Source organism: Myxocyprinus asiaticus, chromosome 24, assembly GCF_019703515.2.
Source record: "Myxocyprinus asiaticus isolate MX2 ecotype Aquarium Trade chromosome 24, UBuf_Myxa_2, whole genome shotgun sequence".
NCBI lineage: Eukaryota > Metazoa > Chordata > Actinopteri > Cypriniformes > Catostomidae > Myxocyprinus > Myxocyprinus asiaticus.
In genome coordinates this window covers 22,297,082-22,315,432 of record NC_059367.1, presented here as the reverse complement: position 1 = coordinate 22,315,432, position 18,351 = coordinate 22,297,082, and the positions used below count along the sequence as shown (strand labels likewise).

Below are 18,351 nucleotides of genomic sequence, written 5' to 3'. Positions count from 1 at the left end.
CTCAATAGAGAGGCAGTATCCAGAGCCATCAATCAAATCACAAACACACACACACACACACACACACACACACACACACACACACACATGTTGGTGCGGCTATCCATATGAGAACTCTTCACAGACATAATGATTTTTATACTGTATGAACTATAGATTCTATCCCCTAACCCTACCCCTACACCTAACCCTCACAAAAAACTTTCTGCATTTTTACATTTTCAAAAAAAAACATTGTTTAGTATGTTTTTTAAGCAATTTGAATTATAGGGACACTAGAAATGTCCTCATAAACCATAAACCACCCAAACCCGCCCACACACACACACACACACACACACAAACTTCTACAAAATATTTAACATACAAGTACAAGTATAATACTAATGGAGACATACAGAGGTGTTATTTGGTACAATTTAGCTCTATTTAATACTTTCTCTTTTTTTGCCTATTCTGTGCTGAATATTTTCTGCTCATGTTTCTATATTTCTATCATTTAGCAAGTGTAAATCTGGTGGGATACATCAAATCTAGTCTACAGTGATGCCTATCATTCTAGATAGGCAAATTTAACCATTATATATTTGATAATGAGGGGGGCCCTGCACACCAGTGCCCAGCCATTATAAATATTGAAAACATTTCCAATTAAAAAGCTATGATAGGTATAGCAATGTTCAGAATATTCTGATTCATCGTAGAGAACAATGCATAGGGACGTGTCTGGAGAATTAGAATACATTACTGTGGAAATAAGATTCAGGGTGATCTTGTATTTTAAAGACCTTCCAGAGGAGTTTCACGAACTATAAAGAAATGAAGAGGAAAGAAAGGAGGTGAGGATTCAAGGAGGGGAGAGACGAAGAGGGTCTGGTTTGATCATTGATGGGGATAATGATGATCTGACTGCTCTTCTGTGTAGGGCTACCCCCAACCAAAGATTTTCCTAGTCGACTAATAGTCGTTAGTTTAAGCCATTAGTCGACTAGTTGTCGCACGTTTGTGACATTAATTTAATTACTTAACTATATATATTTTGGGGGGCATCAGAAAATGGTTTGAGTTCCAGGGCTGAGAAGGAATGTTATAAGCAACATTGCTAACACTGTTCTACATTACAGAGAAATACTAAACCATAATACATTTTACAAGCACACGCACGTAGCGAGCTGCAGTGACACTGGCAAAAGCGGTAATGATTCTGAATGTGTCGGAAAAACCAGCAAGAAGACTGTCTCAACATTTTGTTAATTTATAGAGAGAAATGCACATTAGGGTTGTGCCGACAGACGATGATCGCAGGGATCGACGATGGTCAGAGTGATCGCCAATAGCTGATGCCTTTGACCATGTCAAGAAGATATTTGGCTCGTTTTCCCATTAATGTATTAAAATATTATTATTATTATTATTATTATTATTATTATTATTATTTGGCTATTATTATTATCAAATTAATATTACAAATAATCACCCTTTGCCTAGAATTTGCAGACATGTACTCTTGACATTTTCTCAACCAACTTCTTGAGGTATCACCCAGGGATGCTTTTTAAACAGTATTGAAGGAGTTCCCATCTATGTTGGGCAATTATTGGCTGCTTTTCTTTATTATTTGATCCAAGTCATCAATTTCAATAATTAAATTTAATTACATTTTAGTTTTATAATGAAATAAATTAATATGGTGGCACAATTATATTTTTGTCTACAAAACTAATTTCAAACATTTAAGCATACGCCTTCAGATCAAAAAATTTAAAAGATCATGAGAAACATTTCAGTCAAGTGTTTCAAAGGTTTAGACGGTAGTGTGTGTGTGTATATATATATATTTCACTTGTTTAACAAAGAGCTATAACAAAGATATGATGATAGTGAAAATTTAGTTTGCATAGTAGAATTAAAAAATTATTCTAATTTAAGAGGGTTTTTTGTATATACATCAGGCATGTAACGATACACAAATTTCACAATACGATATGATGCATAGCCTCACGATATGATACAATACAATACGATACGAGCACCCACAAATGATTTGCTCAAACTTATTCAAGGATTCAACATAAATGCCTTTTAAATAATAAATGCCACAAAAGTGTCTGACATTGGCAACAAAAAGCAGAGCTCTAAGTAACTTAAACAACAGCACTGCATTTATTTTGTTTTATTGTTGAGAAAAACTAATATAAACTTAAAATGTTTAATGTTTTTCTTGAGAAAATAAGTTTGTCTACACTATTTATATTTGTATAGCACTTTCCACAATACACATAGTTTTTAAGCAGCTTTATAAAAAATCATGCCTTGTCTGAAAGCCCCTCTGTGAACAAGCTGAAGTAACTGTAACAAGGAAAAACTCCTTTTAATGTTTAGTGGAAAAAAAAAAAAAAAAAACTCGAGAGTAACCTGACCTCTGGTTTTACGATATATGCACATAATCCAATATTATTTAATGGCTTAAAGCAAAAACCGATCGGCACACGTAATTTGTTTTGCCCTCTTCCCCCGTTTCACTTTGTATGTAAACTTTACCAGCGTTATTACTGGCTTATGACCAGGCCCGGCTTCTGACAGCTATGCTAGGGTGGGCTGGGGGATGTCATATGTGGGCATTTGAGATGGGGGAGGGGTTACTCAGACTACTAATTTAATGTCTTTAACTGGCGTAACATGGCGTAATTGTCAAGATTATAAGACCCAATAAAACTATATTTTACATTTTTTCCCCATTTTAAAAAAATTATTGAAATAAGTAAACTGATAACCATTGTATATAATCATACACACTTAGTTTACTCATTTTAACCACTAATAGTTCTAAACATAACTAATATTAGCATTATATTAATTCATTTTCTGTTATAGCATAATTTCATGTACAGCTGCTTGAAACAACGGCTGTTGTGAAAAGCGCTATACAAATAAATTTGACTTGACTTGACTCATAAGACTGAAGTAATGGGGGGCATACTGCGGCAACTCAAAAACAAACACAAAGACAAGGTTAAGCTTCAGTTAACGAACCAAATAGCTTTCAGCAGTGTTTGATATAATGGTAAGTGATTTTCTAGTACCAAATGAGCAATTTAGCATGATTACTCAAGGATAAGGTGTTGGAGTAATGGCTGCTGGAAATGGGGCCTGTCTAGATTTGATCAAAAATGACTTTTTTCAAATAGTGATGGTGCTGTTTTTTTACATCAGTAATATCCTGACAATACTTTGTGATCAGTTGAATGCCACTTTGGTGAATAAAAGTACCAGTTTCTTTCCATAAGAGCAAAATCTGTACATTATTCCAAACTTTTGGCCCCCAGTGTATATATATATATATATATATATATATATATATATATATATATATATATATATATACACACACACACACACACACACACATACATGTAAAGACATCAATGAACATCCTCAAGGGATGTTTTATCATTTAGTAAAACCACACACACACATGCACACTGATTCTCATTACAGATGCTTAGACAGACCCACAGCACTGAACTTTCAGCTAACACTCTCTTAGTCTCGCATAGCCAGACCTTTGACTAAAACGGCAAAGGTGTGGTATCTATAGAAGCTTCATCTGACCAAGAACCACTTAGTTAGACAGGAAAAGCCATCTAACTGTCATGTAAAGCAATCAATCACAGTTGGTTTAGTCATCACATGCTGTTAAGGGGCTGGTTTACCATTCCATATAAAAGACCACCATGGGGAAAGATATAATTTATATAATGGTGCGAGTCTCCGCGAGCGATTGCACAGAAAACACACTGGAAATTAGAGTTTTTGGTAAGAAATTTTTACAGGAAAGTGCAGAGCAGGATCACTCGCACTGCTCAATCGCTTTTGACCCTGGGAAAACCCTGAGAGAAAAACATCTCCACAGAACGGAACGACTCCCAAACATGTCAAGAAAATGGAGAGGGGCTTGTTATTAAAACAGGTGCGATATCTGGTGTGGGTTCAATCTGTTTTAACTCCTCAAAATGAGGCATGCAAAATAATATTATGAAAGCCAAAAGATGTGTTCTGCATTATTTCGGTCATGTATTTTTTTGCTAAATTTTTCATGATTATTTGATATTTATTTTCTGCAAGAAGTGTTCATTTTTGTTATTTTTATTTTGTTTTTTGTACTCATGTATTATTTTCTTTGTTGCATTGCTTTGGGGAGATTTAGAAAAGTTATAATAATAATAATAATAATAGTAATAATAATAATAATAATAATAATAATAATAATAATATTGGTCAACAGCATCAGATGTGAAATGTGAAATTTAGTTCCAAATAAAGAGAAAATTATATACGAGGAAGTATGTTTAATTCACTGTCTGAATTATCCAAAAATAGGCATTACAATATGGTTATCTAATATATTAACACATTTTTATTGATTTAAAATAATGACTATATTGTGATAGCCTATTGTTATCATGATATCAAATTAATCATATCGTGATGAAAGATTATGGTCATATCGCCCACCCCTTATGTCATATAATTTTTCACCTTGGCTAATTTCCTTGGCTTTTTATTTTTATGACTGTTTTCCTCATTATTCATAGCACAAAATCTCTTCCAGATGACAGCAACACAAGGCTGTTTTAATGTGATTCTGAAGTGAGAATTTTCTCACTGCGGGCACTCGACGGAAATAACGCAGGCTGTTTTTGCCAGTGTGAGGGATAAAACACGCTGTAGTCATGGATTAGGATTTTGCAAACTTCAGGAAAGTTTTAACCTTCATGGCAGTGAAGCGCTGTTATCATTGGGATGGTGGCATGCTGTAGACTTATGGCATCAACTAAATGGGTTGCTGACGCTTCGTGTTAATAATTTCACAGGACATTGTGTCCGACAATGTTTGAATTAGTCAGACATTAGGACATTTTAATGGTCAAAAACCGGTAATTACAAGCTAACGGAAACCCTGGTATAGAGTAAAAGTAAAACGTCCTGGTTACTTGCGTAACCTCTGTTCCCTGATGGAGGGAACGAGACATTGTGTCAATGTAGTGACACTTGGGGTCACTCTTGGGAGCCCGAGAAACCTCTGGTCTTTGATAAAAGGCCAATGAAAATTGGCGAGTGGTATTTACATACCACTCCCCCGGACATATGGGTATAAAAGGCGCTGGTATGCAACCACTCATTCAGGTTTTGTGCTGAGGAGCCGAGACAAGGTCCCGGCCATTTCAGCGGGTAGTTCAGCGTTGTGGCAGGAGGGACACAACGTCTCGTTCCCTCCATCAGGGAATGGAGGTTACGCAAGTAACCAGGACTCGATGTTGTGTCGATGTAGTGACACTAGGGGTCCCTATACAAAAAGCCGCAACTGGCTGAACTGTGTTACGTGAACTGGCGGTGTGTGACAGGCAGATCACTGTGTGCCTCGTAGCCAGCGCACCAGGCTAAATCGAACGGCCCTTCGGGGACAAGTTGACTGCCCAAAAGATAGAGACAGGCTAGCCCAGTCGTGGCCTCTTATCCTCTTTTTTTCCTCTCCCCCAAAAAAAGGAATTAACTGACTGGGGCCACCAGGTCTACGTCGGGGGGGGAAGGGGGAGGGGGTGTCCATCCCAAGGGGAAGACACCGCGGAGACCACACCCCGCCCACAAACTCATCTGCCACAGGGCTCAGAGGAAGTCATCCAGGGAACACAGTTTGTGAACACTACTGGGAGTCAACAGCACACGTCTTCAGCTCAGGGGAGGTGAAAGGCGCTATGCGCAAGTGATACACCCGGCCGGCTGTCCCGGACTTACCCGATTGTGCGTGCCACTACACGGGACGAAACCGGTTCCACCTGGAGATTGTAGAACCTCGCAAAAGTGTTGGGTGTTGCCCAGCCCGCTGCTCTGCAAATTTCTGTTTGAGAGGTGCCACTGGTCAAGGCCCAGGAGGCCGCTACACCCCTGGTAGAATGGGCTCGTAGCCCTGCTGGGGACAGCACGTCCTGGGCGTGATATGCCATTGTTATGGCGTCAATGAGCCAGTGGGCGACCCTCTGCTTGGAGACACCGCTTCCTTTCTGCTGTCCACCAAAGCAGACAAAGAGCTGCTCAAAGACTCTAAAGCTCTGCGTGCGATCCAAATAGATGCGTAAAGCGCGCACCGGACATTGCAACGTCAGGGCTGGGTCTGCCTCCTCCTGGGGCAGTGCTTGCAGGTTCACCACCTGGTCCCTAAAAGGGGTGGTGGGAACCTTGGGCACATAGCCGGTCGGGGTCTCAGGATCACATGAGAGTAGACTGGACCGAACTCCAGGCAAGTTTCTCTGACAGAGAACGCTTGCAGGTCTCCTACCCTCTTGATGGAAGTGAGCGCAGTCAGGAGGGCAGTCTTCAAGGAGAGTGCCTTAAGCTCAGCTGAATGCAAGGGCTCAAAGGGGGCTCTCCATAGACCCTGAAGGACTACAGAGAGTTCCCATGAGGGAACGAGGTGTGGTCTGAAGGGATTCAACCTCCTGGCGCCTCTCAGGAACCTGATGATCAGGTCGTGCTTCCCTAAGGACTTACCGTCCACTGTGTCGTGGTGTGCTGCTATAGCAGCTACATACACCTTCAAGGTGGAGGGGGACAGCTGCCCTTCCAACCTCTCCTGCAGGAAGGAAAGCACCGATCTGACTGCGCATCTCTGGGGGTCTTGGCGTCGGGAAGAACACCACTTAGCGAACAGACGGCACTTAAAGGCATACAGGTACCTCGTAGAGGGGGCCCTAGCCTGAGTGATCGTGTCTACCACCATGGGTGTCTACCACCATGGAATTCGCCGGGGGGGGGGTTGTCGCAAAGAGCGTGAGATCCGAGAACCACGTCTGGGTGGGCCAGTAGGGTGCTACCAGGACGACCTGCTCCTCCTCCTCCCTGACTTGCACAGGGTCTGTGCAAGTAGGCTCACTGGGGGAAACACATATTTGCGAAATCCAGGGGGCCAGCTGTGTGCCAGCATGTCTATACCGAGAGGTGCCTTGGTCAGGGCGTACCAGAGCGGGCAGTGGGAGGATTCTTGGGAGGTGAACAGGTCTACCTGTGCCTGCCTGAATCAACTCCAAATCAGCTGGACCACCTGAGGGTGGAGTCTCCACTCTCCACTGAGGGTAACCTGCCGTGACAGCGTGTCCGCTGCAGTGTTGAGGTCACCAGGGATGTGAGTAGCTCGCAGCGACTTGAGGTGCTGCTGACTCCAGAGGAGGAGACGGCGGGCGAGTTGTGACAGTGGGCGAGTTATGAGCGCAGACCGCCTTGACGGTTGACATATGCTACCATTGCTGTGTTGTCTGTCCGAACTAACACATGCTTGCCCTGGATCAACGGCCGAAACCTCCGCAGGGTGAGAGAATTGCCAGCAACTCAACTTGCCAGTTGATGTGCCAACGCAGCCACGGGCCCCTCCATGAGCTGGCGGCTGTGTGCCTGTTGCATACAGCACCTCAGCCCATTTTGGAGGTGTCTGTCGTAACCACGATGTGCCTGGAGACCTGCTCTAGGGGAACGCCTGCCCATAGAAATGTTAGGTCGGTCCAAGGGCTGTAGAGGCGGTGACAGATCGGCGTGATGACCACGCGATGTGTCCCGCGGTGCCCTGCCCATCTCGGGACTCGAGTCTGAAGCCAGTGCTGAAGCGGTCTCATATGCATCAACCCGACTGGAGTGGCCACCGCTGAGGATGCCATATGCCCCAGGAGCCTCTGAAACAGTTTCAGTGGAACCGCTGTCTTCTGTCTGAACGCCTTCAAACAGGTCAGCATCGACTATGTGCGCTCGCACGTGAGATGTGCTGTTAATGAAACTGAGTCCAACTCCAAGCCGAGAAAAGAGATGCTCTGAACCGGGAGGAGCTTGCTCTTTTCCCAGTTGACCCGAAGCCCTAGTCGGCTGAGATGCGAGAGTACCAGGTCCCTGTGTGCACAAAACACATCTCGGGAGTGAGCTAGGATTAGACAATCATTGAGATAGTTGAGGATGCGAATGCCCACTTCCCTTAGCGGTGCAAGGGCTGCCTCTGCAACCTTCGTGAAGATGCGAGGGGACAAGGACAGGCTGAAAGGGAGGACCTTGAACTGATACGTCCAACCCTCAAATGCAAACCGCAGGAAGGGTCTGTGTCGAGGTAGAATCGAGACGTGGAAGTACGCGTCCTTCAGGTCTACCGCCCCGAACCAATCTTGATGCCGGACGCTCGCTAGAATGCGTCTTTGCATCAGCATCTTGAATGGGAATCTGTGTAAAGCCCGGTTCAGTACCCGTAGGTCCAAGATAGGGGGACGCCCTTGGTGGCGAGCAGACGGGGTGCAGGATCTTGAGCCACGCCGGGACAGGACGTGCCAGATAACCTCCGTCTGCTGCTTCATCGCCGGACTGGCCAACCTGGGAAATGGGGGCGCCAAGGAACCGTGCCTTGTCGGCCTCTACCATCTCGACCAGGTTGAGCCAAAGGTGGCGCTCCTGGACCACCAAGGTGGACATCACCCGCCCGAGAGACCGCGACGTGACCTTCATCGCCGGAGAGCAAGGTCGGTCGCCGAGTGCAGCTCCTGCATCAATCCCGGGGTGGAACTACCTTCGTGCAGTTCCTTTAGCGCCTTGGCTTGGTGGACTTGCAGGAGAGCCATGGCGTTCAGGGCGGAGGCTGCTTGTCCAGCGGCACCATAGGCTTTGGCCATCAGGGATGACGTAAACCTAAAGGCCTTGGACGGGAGCTTTGGGCGCCCGCGCCAGGTGGCGGCGCTCTGCGGTCATAGGTGCACCGTGAACGCCTTATCCACAGGGGGGATTGCCGAATAGCCCTTGGCCACCCCACCATCAAGGGTAGTGAGGGCAGGGGAGCTGAAAGATCGGGACCGGGCAGTAAAAGGTGCCTCCCATGACCTTGTCAGCTCCTCATGCTTTTCCGGGAAGAAAGGAACGGGGGCGGGGCATGGCTGTGAGTGGTGCCGCGAGCCCAGGAACCAATCATCGAGCCACGAGGGTTCAGGGGAGAGCAGAGGGTTCCACTCTAGCCTGACGCTCGTGGCTGCCTGGGAAAGCATGTCCGTCATCTCTGCATCAGCCTGTGACTGGGCGACCGCACCCGAAGGGAGGAGCCAAGCTGAGGCTTCCACGTCCGACTGGACGAGCCCGCTCTCCGATGTTGCGCTCGAGAGCTCATCACCTTCGCAGGCTCTGAATAAGAGGTCGAACTCGCTGTGAGACGAGCCGGCGGACTCATCCGGAAGCCCGATCAGGGCAGATGAGCGTGCTGGGGAATGGGAGGTCTGTGGGGGGATACCCGGTGGAGGTGGTCCCATTGGGGTCCCCAGATCGCCCCCAGTGCTAGCCGCGCTGGCCTCAAACCCGTGGGTAGAAGGACCGAGGCGGGGAGCTTCTGGGGTGGCTTGCTTTCTTACGAAGGTAAGCTGCGACCGCATCGTTGCCATGGACATGTTCTTGCAATGAGTACATGACCCATCCACGAATGCTGTCTCCGTGTGAGCAGCGCCCAGACACAAAAGACAGTGATCGTGGCCATCAGAGGGCGAGAGATAACGAGCGCAACCAGGAATAACACACAAACGGAAAGGCGTCTTTAAAAAGACGTTCCGTGTGTGCCGCTCTTTTAGAGAAATATACTCTTTTAGAGAAATATACTCTTTTATTTCTGTCGAAGCACCCAGGGGCGTTCTCTGCAGTGCAGAGGGGGGAGAAGCCGCTGAAATGCGCTGTCAGATCCAGCAGAGGTGAATGAACAGCCGTGGGAATTCAGCTCAGTGAGCACTGAACGTTCGGCTCCGAAGAGAAAATCTGAATGAGTGGTTGCATACCAGCTCCTTTTATACCCGTATGTCCGGGGGAGTGGTATGCAAATACCACTCGCCAATTTTCATTGGCCTTTTATCAAAGACCAGAGGTGTCTCGGGCTCCCAAGAGTGACCCCTAGTGTCACTACATCGACACAACGTCGAGTGAGTGACAGATAGGGAACACAGAAAACCGCATCACAGATTATTTCACATACATAACTAAGTAAACAAAGCAGAATATGCAGCTCTGCTCATGGATTTCTGCTTTATTTTCTGCTACTTGCCTCAAACGAAACTCTGAATATCTTTAAAAGATTTAATATCACTAACCTGGCAAACTTGGACAAATCCGGTGAATATTTTGCCCTCAAAGTGCTAATTGCATTAACGTGGAACCTTGTGAACACGATTGTGTTTCCAGGCAGACTGATAAAGCGTCCTGTGTGCTTCTTCTCGTGGAAGTTCCATCAAACCAGCCAATCAGATTGCCACTAAATGGTTTGAGAAAGTGTTTTCCAATTTTGTGTGCTTTGTGCATGAGACTGTTTAGTGCATGGTTTGTGGGCTTGCCGTTTGAGGCTGAGACTAACACTCTCTGAAATGTTTGTAGTCAGTATTGGACCACCTCCTAAAAAAAACTTTTGACCATCCTACAATAAGATAGTCTTTTTTTTATAAAAAAATAAAATAAAATAAACTGGTAAAGACAGATCAAGGGAAAGGGGTAGGAGACCTTCTATATTTCAAGGAACATTCAGTGGAGGTTAGTAAAAGATAATAGAGGAGTAAAGGACAGCTGCTTTGACAAGTTATTGACATTTAATGATTGATCTGCACAGTAACTACTCTTGCTCTGCCAACATTAAGCTTCAGCCAAAACTGAAAGAGACACCGAAAAGAGGAAAGAAAGATAGGGTGGATCAAGTATTGGGCATTGTGCCATGCCACTCTCCTCAGTCTGCCTTCTGTGCCATCTTGGAAGGCAAGGTGCCAGGCTCTAAATGAATGAGTTTGCTTGGGTGCCAACTGCCTCACCCACAGCTCCAACGGAGCATGCCCACTAGTGCCCAGGACAACAAGTGTGCACACATAAATGTCAACCATTAATGAAATCTTTACTAACAGAGACTAAGGAAAACCATGCACCATATGACTTCTTCCTCTGTATGTAATGGGGTTATATAGTTTATAATGATTGATATTTTTGTGTTATTGCATTCAGACCAGTGCTGGCAAACAGGTGTGTACCTAATGGGAAATACCAAACTGTCAGACCTAAACTCTTTCTCTTTTTCTATTTCAGGTGACCCGATAGTTCTGTCCTCACTTCTGCTGCAGCATAGGACACAAATTACTGGGACAAAAGAACTTAAAATGAAGAAAATTGGACTAACTAGAAGCAGACTGAGAGACTACATTGAACTTCAGCTAAGGATTAATCAGCATCACACATACAGAGATTATACACCGTAAAACGACTGAGGATCAGACTGATGTCTCTAGACCTGTATCCACCATAAACATTAGGAACATCCTAAAGTTCATGCGTCCTCCTCAATGGACCCCCTGGCCTCCTGGACATCAGTCTTCTTGGAGTGGATCTATAGACACTGGAGTGTGTTGGCTGGGGGGTCTTCAGTGTATGCAGTTGTTTTGTTTTGTTTGTTTTTTACTGAAGTTTGGATCATACAACCCAGGACAACCCTAATGTAGTTTAAACTGTGGAGTCACCTTCTCTACAGCGACATCAATGCTTCTTTTGGTCTCTGACTCTTTCCTCAATTCTTCTTTTCACAATTCCATAATCATTCCTGCTCTACCTGAACAGAAGGTCCAATAATTTCTTTGCTTTGTGGAATCTTTTACTTTAAACTGCATTTAAACATGACAACTCAATCTGGACCTTACTGACTCATCTTCTGTATATTGTTTGTTTCTAAACTAAAGCTTTTCATCCCCACAGTCTGAAGTAACAGAGATTAGATGTACCAGTATATTCTAGAACATGTAAAAGTGTAAAAGGTCAAAATCTTATTCTCAAAAGAAGCAGAATAAAGTTTAAAGGTTATCACTTTTATTATCAATGTTTTTATCCAGCCTGGTAACTGCTATTGAGTACATGTGTCAGTATTATATTCAATAATTAAAGATGTCAAAAAGAAATCTTCTCTGTACTCTGATTTCAGAGGTTCCAAAAAACAAAAACAAAAAAGAAAACAGCTTTTTGTGACACTAGTAAGGAACATTTATTTTTCCTCCACAGATATACTTCTGAAAAAAGGGTGGTTTAAGATCATCCAGCTGGTTTCTCAGCCTTACCAGTTGACAGGTGACCTTACCCTTTTAAAACTGGCATGACCAGGCTGGGAGACCAGCTAAGACCAGCAAACCATCTCAAACTGGTTTCAGTGTTTTTTTTTTTTTTTAGGAAATAAGGGAAAATAACATAATCAGCAATTATATATGTATCACATGTTATCTGACCTTTTCGCCTTCAGACAAAACTGCTGTCACTCCAATTGTATACCCTAATTTTTCAAAAGGAACATTGCTAAAATAAGAACTCTTTGCAATTTTAAACATTATGTTATCCACACTCTCTCTCACTGTCTGCAAAATGCTTTTAGTATTTGTCTAATTGAATGATAAAATCTGTTCAACGCACATGCCATTTAGCTTTCAGGATATCCTAAAAAACGTTTGTGCATGTCATTAAGAGATTAGAGAAATTATCCCAAAATAAAATTCATGAGTACTAAACACAACAAGAGAGAGAGAGAGAGAGAGAGACAGCAAGGAGAGAAGCACAAAGAGAGATATTTAAAAGTGAAATGATGCATAGGTCGTGTGTGGAGATGCATGATGATATCACAATACATGATATGAAACACACACCCACAGGTGCACAAACATTCACAGATCAGCCACAACATTAAAACCACCTGCCTAATATTGTGTAGGTCTCCCTCGTGCTGTCAAAACAGCACCAACCTGCATCTCAGAATAGCATTCTGAGATGATATTCTTCTCACCACAATTGTACAGAGTGGTTAACTGAGTTACCGTAGACTTTGCCAGTTCAAACCAGTTTGGCCATTCTCTGTTGACCTCTCTCATCAACAAGGCATTTCTATCTGCAGAACTGCCACTCACTGGATGTTTTTTTGTTTGTTTTTTGGCACCATTCAGAGTAAATTTTAGAGACTGTTGTGTGTGAAAATCCCAGGAGATCAGCAGATACAGAAATACTCAAACCAGCCCGTCTGGCACCAACAATCATCCATGCCATTATCTAATCAGCCAATCGTGTGGAAGCAGTGCAGTGCATAAAATCATGCACATATGGGTCAGGAGATTCAGTTAATGTTCACATCAACCATCAGAATGGGGAAAAATGTGATCTCAGTGATTTTGACCATTTCACACACAACAGACTCTAAAATTTACTCTGAATGGTGCCAAAAACAAAAACAAAAAAACATCCAGTGAGGGGCAGTTCTGTGAACGGAAACGCCTTGTTGATGAGAGAGGTCAACAGAGAATGGCCAGACTGATTCGAACTGACAAAGTCTAGATAACCGTAGTAACTCAGATAACCGCTCCGTACAATTGTGGTGAGAAGAATAGCATCTCAGAATGCTCAGAATGCTATTCTTCTCACCAAAGTTGTGTTGATTGGTGTATACTGAAGCTCACCACAGCAGAAATTCCTCCCACACAACAGCACCGCTTTATGCAGCTTTTCCAGTGAGACCTTGAGTTTTATAATTCAACAGAACATTCTGGAAATATCCTGTAATATATGCACCATCCTGCAAAGGCAAAATGCAGTAACTACACATTTCCTGTATATATATATATATATATATATATATATATAGTTGACTGAAATAGGTTGATGCTCAGTTTTAGAGAAAACCGAGTATGAAAATTGCAGTAACTACATAGGCCACACTAAACACAAAAAGCTTTGAAGCCATTTTTCTCAATTTTCTGTGAAGTTACTGTGTTTTCACTGCACAAAAAACTAATCAGTAAAAATATCTAAACTGCTTTAAAACACAATCAGCCTGGTCTCATGAAATTTACGTGAACATGACAACATTTTTGCGATTCATAATTTATGTGCTGTATAACATGTTTGGCTGCAGGTTTCTAGTGAAATGTCCAGCTGCAGGCGCCAAAAGCAATTAAAATGGCATCATATTCAGACGTGGTTTTAATGTAATTTTTAGATTATTTTTATTTTTATTTTTAACATACCTCCCTGACCTTAAACATTTTCCTGAACCTAACCAATTGTGTTTTAAAATATAAATGAGACGTTTAAAAAAAACATCCTTACCAAATCAACGCCTATTTAACCATTAATGTTTTAAAATATAGGCTATATGAGAAGTTAAAAAAAGACATCCTTACCTTATCAATGCATAAATCTAACCAGTGTTTTAAAATGCAGAAGTGAAATGAAAAAACAAATTTTCTGAAGCAACCATCTCATTTCATGCCATTTCTATGACTCTGTAATGTCACTGATGTTTTAGCGTGAGTTCATGGCTGGACTTGAAACGCGGTCCTCCGACTTTAAGTTCAACACCCTTTCAGGTGTGCTACTGCACAAATTATTTATATTGGAATAAGTGTATGTTTGTAGGCAAGTCTGTAATACAAGCATTACATTTTATTGTTTTTCAAAAGATGTGCTTGAGTAAAAGTGTGTGGATATCTAAAAAAAAAATTATTTATTTATATATATCCTTTATTTAACCAGGAAGTTCCCATTGAGATAATACAATCTCTTCTTCCAGGGAGTCCTGGTCAAGACAGCAGCACATAGAAGTTTCACAAAAAATAGCAGGGTGTGTTTAATAGAGAGAAAAATAAGTATTTATAAAGTCAGAATCAGCCATTTAAGTCATGATTTGAGTGAAAGTGAATAAAACACACAGTTGTTGTAGCGCCTCTAGTGTTCATTTCTCCTGGAAACTGCAGGGAATTGTAGCTGGAGACACCTACAACATGTTTTGCAAAAATTTATATAGAGTCACGTTTTCACTATGAGACCAGGTTGCACGAAATACAATTGTTTGAGAAACAAGATGGCAAGATATTATGCCTGGTTTTCAGAGAAATCTAAGGAAATGTAATAAGGTTTATGCACTTAAAAGAAAAAGCTTCAAAAAGCACAAAAAAATAAATAAATAAATAAATAAATAAATAAATAAATATTTGCCAATAGTGTAAGAAAAACAAATTGGTTTTCCCTTTGAATTAAGATTATTTTTCTAACCCCATAGGCAAATAGTTTATTCTTGTTTTAAGCATAAGCATCAGTATATTTTCACTAAGCATTGTGTCATATATCTTGTCATATTGTCTTGAATCTTGCCTTTCCTTAAATCAGTAAAAATCTAGTAAACTACAAACAGGTGAACAAAGCACACATATACTGCCAAATGCTGTCTTTGTGCTTCTCACATACACCGGGAAATGACATATCACACTGGGATGTAGGTGTTGAGACGTTGTGCTGCTTATGGAAATACAACATGCAGATTTAATGAAGTCTGAAGGCAGAGGGAAAAGGCCAGAGATATACCATACACACTCTGACAATGCAGACAAAATTAAAATCTAAGCTAGATGAATAAATGAGAAAGACAGAAAAGAATCACAACAGAGTTTTTGCATGACTGTAGGTACAGTAGCAAAGCATGTATTGTGTGTGTGTGTGTGTGTGTGTGTGTGTGTGTGTGTATAACACATGAATGCTCAGAGTTTAAGAGGTGCACACATGTGCATTGCATGTTTATGTTGTAATGCTGTAGATTACAGTGAGATATATGTTGTCCTGCAACCATTTTCAGTGTATGAATTTGCATAGTGTTTTACTGTGGAACTCTGACAACACGCTAGATGTTTACTCTAGATATGGTTACTTTTATGAATTATAAATGTTTTTATTTTTTTAAATGCATATGTTACGGAATAAATCAGCATATAATTACGAACAGATAGTGGTAAGCAACTTTATCAAAAACATTATCCATAGCATTCACAAATACACAGTCACTAAAACAGATTCATAACAGAGGCACATGAATGCATATTAATCATACTTTATTTAGATGTATTGTGTGTAATTAGGTCTTAAGAGTATTCTGATATTTGGCATTGATGACCTACATAACTGCACTCAAATAAAATTTGCATTCAAACATCATTTTGATATCAGCCGTAAAAAGAGCAGTAACAGAGGAAAGATTGGATCGAGATTGGAAATGTTGTCTTCATAGTTTTTCAAATGGAAGTTTCTGTCAAAACAATGGTTGCATGTTTAATGCAGTTTAGCTAAATTATGATGCATTAATGCTATCTTTTAGGACACAAACACAGCACACACACTGAAAATTGTTGTACATACTAAGCTATAGTTTGGGGGCGAATTTATCCCCAGAAGTGAGCTAAATCTGACAAAATCTTTATTCGGGGCTTCATCATTTGTAAAAATGATTAATGTTTTTTGTTGTTGTTGTTGATTTATTTTTCCTACAAATGCAAGAAACTTTACTTTAGGGAAGGGTTAGTCTTTAGTCATTACAATTAGCTTTACTGAATGTAAATACAAGAGATGTGTATGGTACAGCAAAGTGTGTGTGTGTGTGTGTGTGTGTGTGTGTGTGTTTGTGGACGGGTTTATGTGGTTTACAAGGACTTTTTTTTAGGTTACAAACTGGTAATTACAAGGGTATTATGCTATAAATGTGGTTTATGAGGACATTTCTAGGTCCCCATAATTAAATCGCTTAAAAAACATACTAAACGATGTTTTATTGAAAATGTAAAAATGCAGAACGTTTTTTGTGAGGGTTAGGTTTAGGGGTAGGGTTAGGGTTAGGGGATAGAATCTATAGTTTGTACAGTATAAAAATCATTATGTCTATGGAGAGTCCTCATAATGATAGCTGCACCAACATGTGTGTGTGTGTGTGTGTGTTGTGTGTGTGTGTGTGTGTGTGTGTGTGTGTGTGTGTGTGTGTGTGTGTGTGTGTGTGTGTGTGGAAATGTCACTTATGTAACCTACAGCAGTAGCCTATAGGAATGTCTGAAAGGGCATTCATTTTTCAAGTGTAGCAGAAATGGAAGGTTTCAGCCCCAAATTGCAAAGTGACTATAAACGTTTGTGACCTGCAGTTGGCTCTTAACTTGTTCACAGAAGAATTGTTCCCACCAGAGACCCAAGAGGACTGTGTTGTTCAGAACAGGGACAAGCCAATAGGTGAATAGGGTATATGCCAGTGACAACTAAAATAAAATAAACAAAAGTAATATTGAGAAGAAATCATTCTGTCTGCTCGTTGGTGGAATCCCTGTAGCATCATAATGTGAGAGGACATTGAGATACTTCAGGAAGGAAACACTTCACAGCTAAATCAAGCAGAACTCAATAATTCACTTGACAGCATGGCAACATTTAACTGACCCCTCTGTCATTCTACTGTTCTAGATTTCAGAAGACACAAACATCTCCCATCAAAGGAACATGTTTGTTGTGATTATTTAATAGTGAGTACTAAATCTTGTACTGGCTTTGGACTGAGAAAATGTAGTTCCCTATCTGTCACTCACTCGACGTTGTGTCGATGTAGTGCAACTAGGGGTCACTCTTGGGAGCCCGAGACACCTCTGGTCTTTGATAAAAGGCCAGTGAAAATTGGCAAGTGGAATTTGCATGCCACTCCCCTGGGCATACGGGTATAAAAGGAGCTGGTATGCAACCACTCATTCAAATTTTCTCTTCGGAGCCGAACGGTCATGCTCATTGAGCTGAATTCTACTGTTCATTCACCTCTGAAAGATCTGACAGCGCATTTTAGTGGCTTCTCCCTTCTCTGCACTGGTGCACTGCAGAGAACGCCCCTGGGCGCTTCGGCAAAAAACAAGAGAGTATATTTTCTGAAAGAGCTTTTTTCCTCTAAAAGAGTATATATTTCTCTAAAAGAGCGGCACGCACGGAACGTCTTTTTAAAGATGCGTCATTTTAAAGATGCCTTTCTGATTGTGTGTTATTCCTGGTTGCGGTTGTTATCTCTCAACTTCGGATGGTCATGATCGCTGTCTTTCGTGTCTGGGTGCGACCCACATGGAGGCAGCGTTTGTGGATGGTTCATGTTCTCATTGCAAGAAGAAAGCAAGCCACCCCAACGGCTCCCCGCCTCGGTCCTTCTTCCTACGGGTATGAGGCCAGCGTGGCTAGCACTGGGGGCGATTTGGGGACCCCAATGGGATCGTCTCCACCGGGTATCCCCCCGTGGACCTCCCATTCCCCAGCACGCTCGTCTCACAGCCGGCGCCTAAGAACCCATGGAGGTCGTCAAAGCGCCCCTGAGATGGGCGACCCAGAGACGAGGGAACCCACTCACCGTCCCAGGCTGTTCCGGGGGTGGTCACAAGGAGCCAGGTAAGTGCTTCGATGTCCCTAGACTCAGCACCTCGAGCTCCGCCCCACCGCAAGGCCCTACCTGCCGGTACGTCCGAC

At 42.3% G+C, this 18,351-nt stretch overlaps 1 protein-coding gene across 2 annotated transcripts in view; it reads left to right on the top strand.

The window, feature by feature from the left end:
* The window catches only part of LOC127415308 (chemokine-like protein TAFA-2), a 186,564-nt gene extending 174,612 nt beyond the window's left edge, over nucleotides 1-11,952 (top strand). For both annotated transcript variants that reach the window (XM_051654019.1, XM_051654016.1), the window contains one exon: nucleotides 11,116-11,952. In XM_051654019.1, coding sequence (XP_051509979.1) covers nucleotides 11,116-11,127 — 12 coding nt within the window. In that variant the 3' untranslated portion in view covers nucleotides 11,128-11,952. The remainder of the gene's footprint in view (nucleotides 1-11,115) is intronic.
* Nucleotides 11,953-18,351: the final 6,399 nt, after the last annotated feature.